This window comes from Sus scrofa, chromosome 11 (assembly GCF_054392235.1).
Source record: "Sus scrofa isolate SSC_HxYL_T2T_F1_AM1 chromosome 11, Sscrofa_HxYL_maternal_Yorkshire_Landrace_v2.0, whole genome shotgun sequence".
NCBI lineage: Eukaryota > Metazoa > Chordata > Mammalia > Artiodactyla > Suidae > Sus > Sus scrofa.
Genome location: NC_139393.1, coordinates 12,770,468 through 12,782,756, shown reverse-complemented (window position 1 = coordinate 12,782,756; position 12,289 = coordinate 12,770,468). Strand labels below are relative to the sequence as shown.

The 12,289-nt window shown below is 43.9% G+C and overlaps 1 protein-coding gene across 16 annotated transcripts in view; it reads left to right on the top strand.

Annotated features, from left to right (window-relative positions):
• The window catches only part of DCLK1 (doublecortin like kinase 1), a 383,845-nt gene that overhangs the window by 62,618 nt on the left and 308,938 nt on the right, over positions 1–12,289 (top strand). For all 16 annotated transcript variants that reach the window (XM_084981510.1, XM_084981508.1, XM_084981509.1 and 13 more), the window contains one exon: positions 737–1,083. In XM_084981510.1, coding sequence (XP_084837636.1) covers positions 737–1,083 — 347 coding nt within the window. The remainder of the gene's footprint in view (positions 1–736; positions 1,084–12,289) is intronic.

Genomic DNA, 12,289 nt, shown 5'->3' with positions numbered 1-12,289 from the left:
TCATAACCCTTTCTTTATAAACAAGTAAGATGTGGCTTCCTAGTGTGTGTGGATCACTGTGGTTGACCCTGTGAAGGTGGAAGAAAAGGAAGGGCAGTTATTCTGCTTGTTTTTGGAATTTTGCTTGACTTTTCAAAATCTTTAGCGAACACCTCCACCAAACGTATAAATTACACAGCTATTTTAAGAAGCTGTTTTCTGATCCATTTTCAGTTTTTAAATGATCTCAGGTGGTACCTCTGATGTGAAAGTTTTCTGCAAATATAAATATACCTAAATCCCCCTAAATATTTTCTATTTTGAATTCACTTTCATATCTTTCCGAGAGCTTTTCAGTATCAGTGTTTCTGTCACCAACATGCAGAGGAAGAAAGGGAAGAATGATGATTCCCCCCCACCGATACCAATCTGTGGCTGACAGAGCCAGATTAGAATTGAGAAATCGATCTTTCATTAATTATTGATCATGCTCTTCTGTTGTTTAAAAAGTCACACATAGCTCTTGCTTCTAAGTGGAAAAGGAGAGGAGTTCCCTGGTGGCATATCGGGTTAAGAATCAGGCATCGTCACTGCTGTGGCTCAGGTCTCTGCTCTGGGTTAATCCCTGGCCCAGGAACTTCCACACGTTGGAACTTTCCATGGCGGGGAGAAATATTTATATAGAGAGAGATCAGAGAGTAGGACAGAGGAAATGAATTTACCTCCCTGTAAATTTAAATGTTTCTCTCCTCCTTAGGAGAGAGTTATGTCTGTGGCTCGATAGAGCCCTTCAAGAAGCTGGAGTACACCAAGAACGTGAACCCCAACTGGTCGGTGAACGTCAAGACCACCTCGGCGTCCCGGGCCGTGTCCTCACTGGCCACCGCCAAAGGGAGCCCTTCGGAGGTGCGGGAAAATAAAGATTTCATTCGGCCCAAGCTGGTCACCATCATCCGAAGTGGGGTGAAGCCGCGGAAGGCTGTCAGGATTCTGCTGAACAAGAAGACGGCTCACTCCTTTGAGCAGGTGCTCACCGACATAACCGACGCCATCAAGCTGGACTCGGGAGTGGTGAAGCGCCTCTACACCCTGGACGGGAAGCAGGTGAGGGAGGGAGGGATCGTGGCATGACCTTGACGTTGTGGGCAAGAACCAGGGGGTTGGGGGATTGGTAACAGCACGTGCTGGGGACCAGACGCATGCATCTTACCGGTGTTGCGGGAGTTGGGTCGTTTTGTCAACAGACACACGGCTGTTGCTCTCAAACCAGTTCAAGGATTCACCATAGGAATGAAGTACAAACACAGACCTCTGAAGCGTACATGATTATGGGAGCTTTCTACTTTTCCAGTTATTAACTGCTTACCGTCGTGGTGCTTTTTCAGCCATCTGTGGTCAATTTTGTTGTGTGTCTTATCACCTTGAGCAGAACTGAGGTGTAGAGGTAAACTAAGAGGAAAAACCTTAAGTCCTTTCTTTGACCTAAATAATCTTGCATAGTTCTGTGTCTTGGTAATGTTCACGAGTGAGATTTATTTACATTTTATGGATTTTTTAAGTACATATGTAAGGAATGAAGTATTTCCATCTGGATGTCTTTAAGAGGCATATCTCTAGAACATGATATATCTTGTATTAAAAACACAATTTCAGAATTAAATTGAAGGGGGCGTTTCTTTAGCCATGGAGTGTACATCAGTTGAGTAGACATTTTAATGGGCATCATTCTGATGAACTTAAAGGAAGTCTTGTGGAGATTTAGGCAAAGATTGGCAGCACCCTGATGGTGAGCTGCATAAAGGAACACTGATGTGTGCACAGTGACTTTTGCCGGTCGTTCAGCGTTTACCAGTGTCTTTTTGTTTCAGATTATAATTTTTTTTTTTTTGCCTTTTCTGGGGCCACTCCCCTGGCATGTGGAGGTTCCCAGGTTAGGGGTCTAATTGGAGCTGTAGCCACCCGCCTACACCAGAGCCACAGCAAGGCAGGATCTGAGCCACGTCTGCAACCCACACCACAGCTAACGGCACTGAGTGGGGCCAGGGATCGAACCTGAAACTTCATGGTTCCTAGTCGGATTCGTTAACCACTGCGCCATGACAGGAACTCCAGATTATAATTTTTAGTTACACTGTCTTTGCTTGAAATTTAGTTTTTAACACGAATTTGTCCACATGCTTTTTAGAAATTGTTTTGAAGGGTATTTATTACTCAATGAATTTATTACATTTATAGTTGTACAATGATCATCATAATCCAGTTTTACAGGATTTCCATCCCACAACCCCAGTGCATCCCCCCCACCCCCCAAAATGTCTCCTTTGGAAACCATACGTTTTTCAAAGTCTGTGAGTCAGTATCTATTCTGCAAAGAAGTTCATTCTGTCGTTTTTTCAGATTTCACATGTCAGTGATAGCATTTGAGGTCAGTGTCTCATTGTCTGACTGACTTTGCTTAGCATGATAATTTCTAGGTCCATCCATGTTGCTAAAAATGCTGTTATTTTGCTCCTTTTAATGGCTGAGTAATACTCCATTGTGTATATGTACCACATCTTTATCCACTCCTTCGTTGATTGAAGAGTATTTTGATTTGTATTTAGTGTGTATTAAAAATCAAAAACTAGATTTGTAGATTAAAAGGTCGATATTATTAAATTGAAGGCTCATGCAAGTTCTTGGAGGCTAACACATTCAGACTTTATGAATTAGAAATAGATGCAGAAGTTCCCATCATGGCTCAGCAGAAATGAATCTGACTAGCATCCATGAGGACGTAGGTTCAATCCCTGGCCTCCCTCAGTGGGTTAAGGACCTAGAGTTGCTGTGAGCTTTGGTGTAGGTCATAGATGTGGTTCTGATGTGGTGTGGCTGTGGTGTAGGCCAGCAGCTACAGCTCTGATTTGACTCCTAGCCTGGGAACTGCCACATGCCGCAGGTGTGGCCCTAAAAAGAAAGAAAGAAAGAAAGAGATGCAAATGCTAGAGAGTGTTAGTCATGAAAGAATTCTTCCCTTAGGGATCCAATCAGGTGCTCTAAATTATAGAATTTATTAGGAAAGAAGGAAGGTCTGCCAGTTGTTGATTTGTATTCACCAGTCCTCTGTCTGTCTGTTCCTTAAGCGTCCTGGTGGAAGGATTCCAAGTGAGGAGATTTCCAGTCTTCTCCATTCAGGAGGGTGGAGCCTGAATGTCACCAGGGTATCAGTGACTAAAACGTCCACTGTGGCCTTGTGAACTCTAGCAACAGGAGGGTGGCAGGGTTCACATTTAAACATTTACCTTCTTCACGGGTTCCCTTTGTACTGAGTGGCTCAACCATCTTGTAGTTCTGCATTTTGGGGATTTTGGTTTTTCTCAAGATGAGAGTTTACCTGTTCTCCTAAAAAGTGAAATTTAGAACCAAGAACACATATTGCTGTTTTGTCGTCCTTCCTGCTTGCTTGAGAATTTTAGGGTTCTGCATTGCTATCCGCTGGAACCTGAGAAACCAGCTTTAATTGCCTAAGCTAAATTCTGCCAGTAACTGATGATTTACTCCAAGAATGAATTTCTAGAATAGATAGTAGGATGTTCTCAATCATTTTTGTAGGAATCGATCTCATGTCTGAATTTCATAGTGCCTGTTTTGGTTGTGGTTACCAGTAAATAATGCAAAGGAATGGAAAAGAATCCAAGAATTCGTGTCAAAAGACCTGGATTCAGATCTTGGCTCAGCTGCAGATTGTTTTCAGCAAATCTTTTTTTTTTTAAATTAATTTATATATATATATTTTGGTCTTTTTGCTATTTCTTGGGCCGCTCCTGCAGCATATGGAGATTCTCAGGCTAGGGGTCTAATCGGAGCTGTAGCCGCTGGACTACGCCAGCGCCACAGCAACGCGGGATCCGAGCCGCGTCTGCAACCTACACCACAGCTCACAGCAACACCGGATCGTTAACCCACTGAGCAAGGGCAGGGACCGAACCCACAACCTCATGGTTCCTAGTCGGACTCGTTAATCACTGTGCCACAACGGGAACTCCCTGTTTTCAGCAAATCTTGTACCTGCGCCTCATTCTTGTCATCAGTAAATCATGGATAAAATGATCACCTCTGTGTTTCGCAGAGTGCTGGTGGGATCAACTGCAATAAATAAGTGAAGGCATCTTTGAACTATAATAATGATCATAGCTTTATTGAGCGTTATTCAAAATGCTTTGCGCATATTGACGTGGTTGGTCCATACAGCTCAATTATTGCCCCCATTTAACAGTTGAGGATGTTAAGACACAGAACTTGTTAATAACAAAACAAGTCCAGACCACACAGATGTAAATGGCAGAGTTGGGATTGGAACCAGTCTCTCTCCAGAGCTTGTGCTCATGAGTCAGTCCTCACTGTCCCACAGCAGATTATATTAAAAGCCCGAAGAGATGCAAATGTAGCAGAAAAGAATTTTCGAGTGAGTAATTTGTCCAAGGAGTATGATCTGAAAGTTTTCTGCTCTGAGTTTCTCCCCCGCAGTCGCTCTGCTGACTGTTGTCTTCTACTGTATTTTTGCGGCACTGGTTCAGGTCTCCAGCGTGGCGTTTCCTTCATTCTCTCCATAGCAGGAGTGGTGAGAAGCTGCCAAGGAAATGGATGATAAAGCGGAAAGAACATAAAGAGTTTTCGCTTGGGTTCCCAGTAGGAACCAAGCGTCCCTTCTCGTGGACCCCGGGAGCCTTTAGAATCATTTCTGTTCAAAGGAGAAACCTGCCCCCATAAGCTGTTTGTGAGAGAGATTCTTTGACAGCCTGGACGGCGACCAAGGCTTGATAAGCCTCTGAGAATAAACTGCTTTCCTCGAGGCCTTCCTGTGACATGATGCCCTGTCATCGTGGGGTGGTACCCCGTGTGCCAGCATCTTTCCCTGCCCATTTTGGCCTTGGGGCCACATGCTGTCCACGGGACATCGCCCTTAAGACCGCTTATGTCACTTTCTTTCTTTTTTTGTAAATGAAAAAACTGAGCCCTTGTATCAAAATCCGTGCCCAGTAAAGCTTTTAAAGGTATTTTTTTTTTTGAATTGAGGAAAGAGAATTGTGTAATCAACAGCTTGAGTGCTCTGGGGACATGGGTAGAGAGGAAGGTAGGCAGGCGGGGATGGCTGTTCAGTTTGCCTTCGGGCAGCCTGCAGATGCATGTGTGAGAAGGAAGCTGGTGATGCGGGGGTTCTGGCGTGAGCCGGCGCCTGCTGTTCCATATGGTACCCGAGCTGGGCACCAGAGGGCGTGGACCACATGCCTCTCACTCGTCGCTGCCACCGCTCAGCCTCCTTGCTCATAGGCCTCTTGGCAATGCTTTCAGCCCTAACCTTTGAGTTCATTAAGCAGTGCTTTTTTGAGGCTTTTCCGGCAGAGATCAGGAAATCAACATCTTGGAGATGCTGCGCTGTGTAGGACACTGTGCAGGAAGCTGCAGTTTCCCTGGATAACCGTCGCGGATTCTGAGTAGGCTGTTTGTGAGTGAACCTTTTCTCATTATTTCAGCTCTGTTCTTTATCCAGGGGCATTGACGCTTTGACTAAAGGCAGCTGCAGCCTTGGCCACCCTCTCTGCACACCTTTCTGGCAGGGAGCTCTCCTCCCCATGTTATCAGGCACTTTTATTGCCATTTTTAAGCAGTATTTATCTGGGCACTGATAAAGGGCCCCCAAAGAAGGATGGTGGGCATTTTCCAGCTGAAGGTTAAAATCACATCTCCTTTCTCCTTATTCGAAGGAGGCTCTGCCGCGTGTGGGAGGCTCATCCTCTTGCCTCAGTCCAGGCTCTGGATGTTGGGGTTTTTCTCTGGGTTATTTACTCACCCTGCCAGGCAGCTACTACCAGAGGTCATTTGGAGTGTGCCTACTTTTTAAGTGATTAAAATAAGCTCCAAAGGTATGAGATTTACAGGAAAGATACACTTGCACATCTCCTGATTCCTTTTTTGGAACGGCTAATCAGGCTGTCTTGAACTGCTAAGTCTTCCACATCTGTGATTACTGAATCCTTACTTAGAAACATAAACAGCAGCAAGTCTTAGAACAGCTAGTCTGAAACAGGCACTTTATACAGTAAAGATCATAGGTAACGCACTTGCCAGTGATCCCCCCCCCCCACTGAAGCAAGAGTCACGAGAACCCAGATGGCTTTTTAAGTAGAAGATAAACCCACATCCTCATCCCATCAGCTCTCTGACGTTGAAGATCCTTGTAAAATAGCAGTATGCTTTAGTAGCAAAGGAAGAACTCACTCAGGGATGTTGTGTTTTTATCTGATAGACATTTTGCATAAGTCATGGACTTTGTGAAATCTACCATGGTGCACATGCTCTAGTGAGCAAACAACTTAATTGTCTTCCAGGATGGAAAACACTGGGAGTAACTCTGCTGAAGTCCAGGTACGCAGAAACCGATGTCAGTGGTGAGTTGAGAGCAGGCATCCTAGCTGCTCCCCTAGCCCATGGGGGCTCTGAGAGCACAGCGCCACAGACGGGCGGCTTCAATATAAAAGAAATTTATTTCTCCCAGTCCTGCAGGCTGGAAGTGCAGTATCAAGGCGCCAGCAGATTTGGTCTGATGAGAGCCGGCTTTCTGGTTTGGCGGAGTTCTCACACGCCAGAAGGGGCCACGGAACTCTGTAGGCCCTCATTCCATTCGTGAGGGCTTCTCCCACATGAGCTCACCACCCCGCAAAGCAACCTCCTCCTTAAGCAGTCCCCTTGGGGGTTCTGACCAAAACAGCTGCCTTAGAAAGGACATTCCTGTAGCTTTCCATAAATTAATAATTACTATGTCTTCTCTGTATCTTTTGATAGTTGAGTCCCCTCACCTGTTATAAAGCTCAAAAGATGCTTGTAGATGAGTCATCAAAATTGCAGCCATTTATTTTAGGTAATTAGTACATGCATTTATTGGAATTCAGAGAATGGTAATATGAATAGGAATCAGTTAGAGATCACAAAATGATCTTTGGTTTTTTCCCTTTTGGTTTTTAATCCCTGTGTCTAATCTGAAGTAATTTGGTTCATCCTTGAGTTCAGAGACCTTAGAATATTTCTTCCTCGTACAAGTTAAAAAAAATGGTGCTTATTATTACCACATCTAATCTTTGCTGTAGCAATTAATGAGCACAGAAAATGTGAAAGCCAGAGGTTCCCGAATAAAAAGGAAGGAATTTAGGATATGAAAAGATTTGGTTGGACTGGAAAAGGCGATTTTTTTTCAGCTGGGAAAGTAGCTGTTGGTAACATTCCCCCCCCCCCTTTATTTTCTTTAAAAAAATTTCTGTGACAGCTCCAATTAAGTTCTTTCAGCATATTTAGATCCTTCATTCTTGGTATACAGATTTTTACTGTTATGATTTGGTATATCTATGTTGTGAAAGTGAACATAACATCTTTTAGTTTTGTTTGCAACTGATGTAAAAAAAAAAAAACACAATTGATACAAATAATTTAGCTTGCATTTTAAAACGTCAAATTAAATTTGTCTGTAAGAGCCCAGAACTCATGCTAAGCCATCCTCATGATTCACTAGGTCTCTGAATTGCTGGAAAATCTTAGCTATTTTCTCAGAAAAAGAAGCTTAAGAATCATTGTGATACTTAGGGAATTAAAGGGTCCAGAATGGAGGTCACATACTTTTGGTTGATACTCAGGACTTACAAGCTACGCCTGTCTTTATGTAGCTTTGCTTTCTCCCCACCTGGGAAGAGTTCAGTCCTTGGTCTGAGCTCCTCTGACAATGTAATTAATTACGGGTGCCTGCAGTGGTGTGTATTTTTCAGTCTTGGAGCAGTCTCAGCAAAAGGAAGTTTCCTGGAAATTGAATTCTCTTTGGCGGTAACGTGAATTCCGAGTTCCCCAGTGACCCACTGTTGAACTGAACTTGTGCGGAAGCCCCCGCTCTGGTGTGCCGAGGGCGCTGGGCCCACTTTCACAAGACCAGGGGCTTTGGGGTCGTCTCCTAGTGGTGATTTCTGCTGTTGTAAAGGCTGGGAGCCTGCTTTGGGCTGTGAGTGTCCTCTGCCCTGAGGACACAAACTTGAAATTTCACATCAGCTGGGTCTGCGCTCAGATTTCAGTCTGCAACATCGTCTCATTCACGCCTGGAAAACTTGGTTCCCCACTTAAGTGATTATTTGGAGTTTAAGAATCCTGCATTTGGGGATTTACTTGTAATGAGAACATTGGCTTTCATGTGTTGTAGTGCAGGCCTAAATCTGTGTGGCAACATCGTAGAGAAGGGAGACACTCACTTGGAGAGACTAGTTTCAACCATATAAAGACGGACGCTTTGGGTCAAGTCTGTCATTGACCCCTGGGTCTCGGTGAAATGTGCTCTCCCACTGGGAGGTTTAATTCTCTGATAGGCTGATGCTTTCCCATCGGTGTAATGGGACTAATGATAACGTACGTGTTCTTTGTTGTCGTGAGGATTAAATGAAACAAGCTGTGTGACACGCTTAGCGCTGCCACAGGCATTCAGCTGCGGTAGTTCTTAAACCTGAGGGTAAAAATTGTTTTCTTGGTTTTGAAAGACATTTATTTTAAAAGTATGGCGGGGACTCACTATTTAAAATTACCCTTTAGTGATTACTGATCATATCTACCTTCATAAATGTGTCTTTTCACCTCCAAGGGCTCCATAGTATGATGAGATGGGCATTTAATTTGAGTTGAGATTCTTATCAAATCAAATCCTGACCTAATCACTCACTAGCTGTGTGGCCTTTGGCAAGTCAGTTAAACTCTCTGAATCTCAGTGTTCTCTTTAAAAATGACAATAAAAATGTCTCCCTCACAATATTGGCGGGATACTTAATTGAGAAAATATGACTAAAAAATCCCTGGCTTGACATGTGATTGGTTCTCTATGACTATTAGTCATTCCCCCTTCTGTCTTCATATTCCAGGCTTTCTTAAAAGTGCAGGATGCTTATAGTTGTATAATACTGTTGATGTCTGCATGGATATTCAGTGGTCCCGGTCGTTCCTCAAGGGTAACTTACTGGCCACGCATTACACTAAGAGAGTCACGCTAATGTTATTATTACTGTCAGCGGTCGAATGCCTTCTCTGTGCCCGGTGCTGTGGGCTAGTCGCCATATGTGTATTCATCTCATTGAATCATCACCATGGCTCTCCAAAGCCAGAACCTTATTATTTCTCAAGATTAATTCATAGGTGGCCTCATCTATGAAACATTTCCTGACTTGCTGTGTAGACCTGGCAGCTCCCTCTCCTGGGGCTTCCTTCACTGTCCATAGTCGATGACCCCACAATTCTTGATTGTGCTGGCCTGTTAACAGTGATGCACCTGCCTCCCCTTCAGAATTTATAGGATGAGGACAGGGAAGGGGTCCTCGTGGCCTCTAAATCTCTAGGGCCTGACCTGCTAAATGCTTCTTCAAGCAATGATGGAATGACTGAATGACTGGACCTTTGACGGGTTTGCCGTGACCTGTGCCTTTGGTATTAGCACACGGCAGAGCGCACGGCAGAGCTCAGGTCATGGCCGCTTAGGAGCTGATGGGTCACCCCGGGCTGTGCTTGTGTGTGGCTGTCAATGATAGCGGCGGTCTCTGCACCGAAACCACAGATTGCAACGTGCTCATCCTGGCGCTTGCTTTCTAGCTCAGACACCTGCTTCATTAGAGACTCCAGGATAATTAAACAAAAACTCATCTGCCAGTTTTAGAGCATTTTCTCAATTGAAAGAACTTTCCTCCTGTGGGGAAACAATAGATACTCTACTAGAAAATTTTCACCATCTGAGCCAGGAGAATTGCTCGAAATCCTCCCGACATTGCCTTGGCCACCCAGCGCATAAAGAGCTAATCAATACGCTCTGTGGATGTAAAAATTGGTGATAGCCCAGTAAGAGACGGGCGCGCGGAGCATCTGGCCCAATTATTGCAGAGACACAAACCTGCAGTGTTCAAGGGCGTTTGCGGTGCTGAGTACAATATGTTGCAGCAGATTTTTCTGATTAGTTTAAATCCTTGAAACTAAATTAAATGAAAGAAGGCAGTTTCAGAAATTAAATGGAAATTTAAAAATCCAATTTTAAATCTGAACTGTGCTATACACAACATGCCATAGAAACAAAAAGACAGATGGGAGGTTTATGTTCTAATTGGCTTTTTCCATTGTAAGATTAATAAGTGATCGTTGTAAAGAATTTTGGAGCAAAGGAGCAAATATTAAGGTAAATGAAAAGGACTTGTAGTCTCCCTGACAAGAGGGCTCTCATTAGTATTTCAGCCCATTTTTTGCTTTTTTTCTTTGAAGCAATTCAGATCCTACTCTGAGTTTGGTTTCTTGCTTTGTGATTTCCCATGATCCTGTATACCTTCGTGTGGGAAATGTCTTGAAGTTATTAAGCCATTCCTTGAAATTTTGTGATTTCATTGCCCAGTGTAAATCCTTGGAAGGAAGGCAGGTCGTTCAGCTTTCCTCTCCACTAACTCACGAGCGACCATCTCCTAGCTGAATTCTGACCTCTGGCTGAGAGTCAGAGTTGGAAAGTCCGACCTAGAGGCCAACATGTGTGGAGTAGTGGCTCGTGAGATGTTGTGCAATGCAATCAGTTGTTGGAGGTTCAGAGTGTCTCAGAATGCATCCCCTCTGCCTAGAATCCTCTTGGGAAAAAAACTATTACCACATTTCAAAATCTGATTAAATACGTCTAGTAGTCGTTCATGAATACCAGATAAACCTAGGCTTTGTAAGTCAACTGGAGAAGCTCAGTCACTCCGTTCTTTTACAAGTGTCTCCTGAGGGACGAACAGCAGGTAATGCTCTTTCAGCACCTAATCACTTCTGCTTGTGCGAGCTTGTGTTGAAAGGCCAGGATGTCCTCGAGAAAGAAGACAGTGCTTTATTAACTTCTATATTCTTGAGTATCCTTATTAGATGCTTAGTATTTTCCAAATAGTGTTTCTTGATTGTAACTTGTGGCTCAGATTCTGATACATAGAATCCCATAGTTACAGAACTAAAAGAGATCTTCATAGCCTCTCTTTTTCTTTACTTGGAAGATCACAAAGTAAAGTTACCTTGACAGGTAGTAAGATCAAATAAATAGTTTATTTTCGAAAAATCTCCTAGGGAGAAAGCAATTGGTTGCCGAGGGGGAGGGAGTGCTGGTGGTTGAGGAGCTTGGAGTTAATAGATACAAACTACTGCCTTTGGAATGGATTAGCAATGAGATCCTGCTGTGTAGCCCTGGGAACAATGTCTGGTCATGTATGATGGAGCATGATAATGTGTGAAAATAGAATGTGTATGTGTATGTGTAGCTGGGTCACCATGCTGTACAGTAGAAAAAAAATTGTATTGGGGAGATAACTATTAAAAAATAATAATAATAAAGTGGGAAAAAAGTTAACATTCTGGAAAAAAAAAGTTTTACTTCTGATTTTTTTTTTTTTTATGGGAATTGGTAACTAGTACAACAAAGCATGTTGTCGGAAGTCCAGCTGTTGGCTCGGTTACTTACTCCACCCGTGTTCTGAAAAACCTGTTTCCAAGAGTGGTTGGAAGTCGGCAGCAGTAGTGCCACCAGAGAGCTGGTAGATGTGCACACCCTCAGGCCTCACCTTGATCTCGGCTGAGTGGGAATCGGCATTTTAACAAGATCCTCAGTAGTTCAGTTCACCTTAAAGTTGGGGAAGCCTCGCTCAGGCGCCTGAACGGTATGAATGGAGCATGAGACTCCAAAGACCTAAAGATGATAAACCCAAGCCATTACTCAGCAGATGGACTTAACACACTGATTTTGGCTTACTTAGTTTTATTTGCATCCCTTCAGTCAGGGCTGACCTCAGATGGCAAGGTCTGAGGGCCCTCAGTAGAGTTCTGGGTAGCAGCCAGTCCATTAGCAGGAAGTGTGTGCCCACTGCAGTCTGGCCTCAGTGAGCTGCCTGTGTGTGGACCATGGATGAGTTCTGGATAGAAAAACGAGTACACATTAAGAGATTCAGGGAAGGCTGCACGATCCCTGTGGACATGCTGATCCTTAATGTACATGGTTGCTGCAGAGCCCATGTGCGTGCCTACCGCATAGGCTGTGCACATGTAATATTCCCCCGTGGTTTTTCTGGATGCCTTCCGGGGGGATGATCGGCAGTCACGAAGCCTCTCCCTGAGAGTTGATTTCAGATCTCCAGCAGTTGTCAGGCAGAGTCCCTAGGCAAGAAAATTCTCAACATGGAAGGTGTCCAGAAGGACACGGGAGGTTTTTAAAGTGTACAGGAAATGGAAGGGCAACGTTTGAAAATAATTTCCAGCCAGCACACCA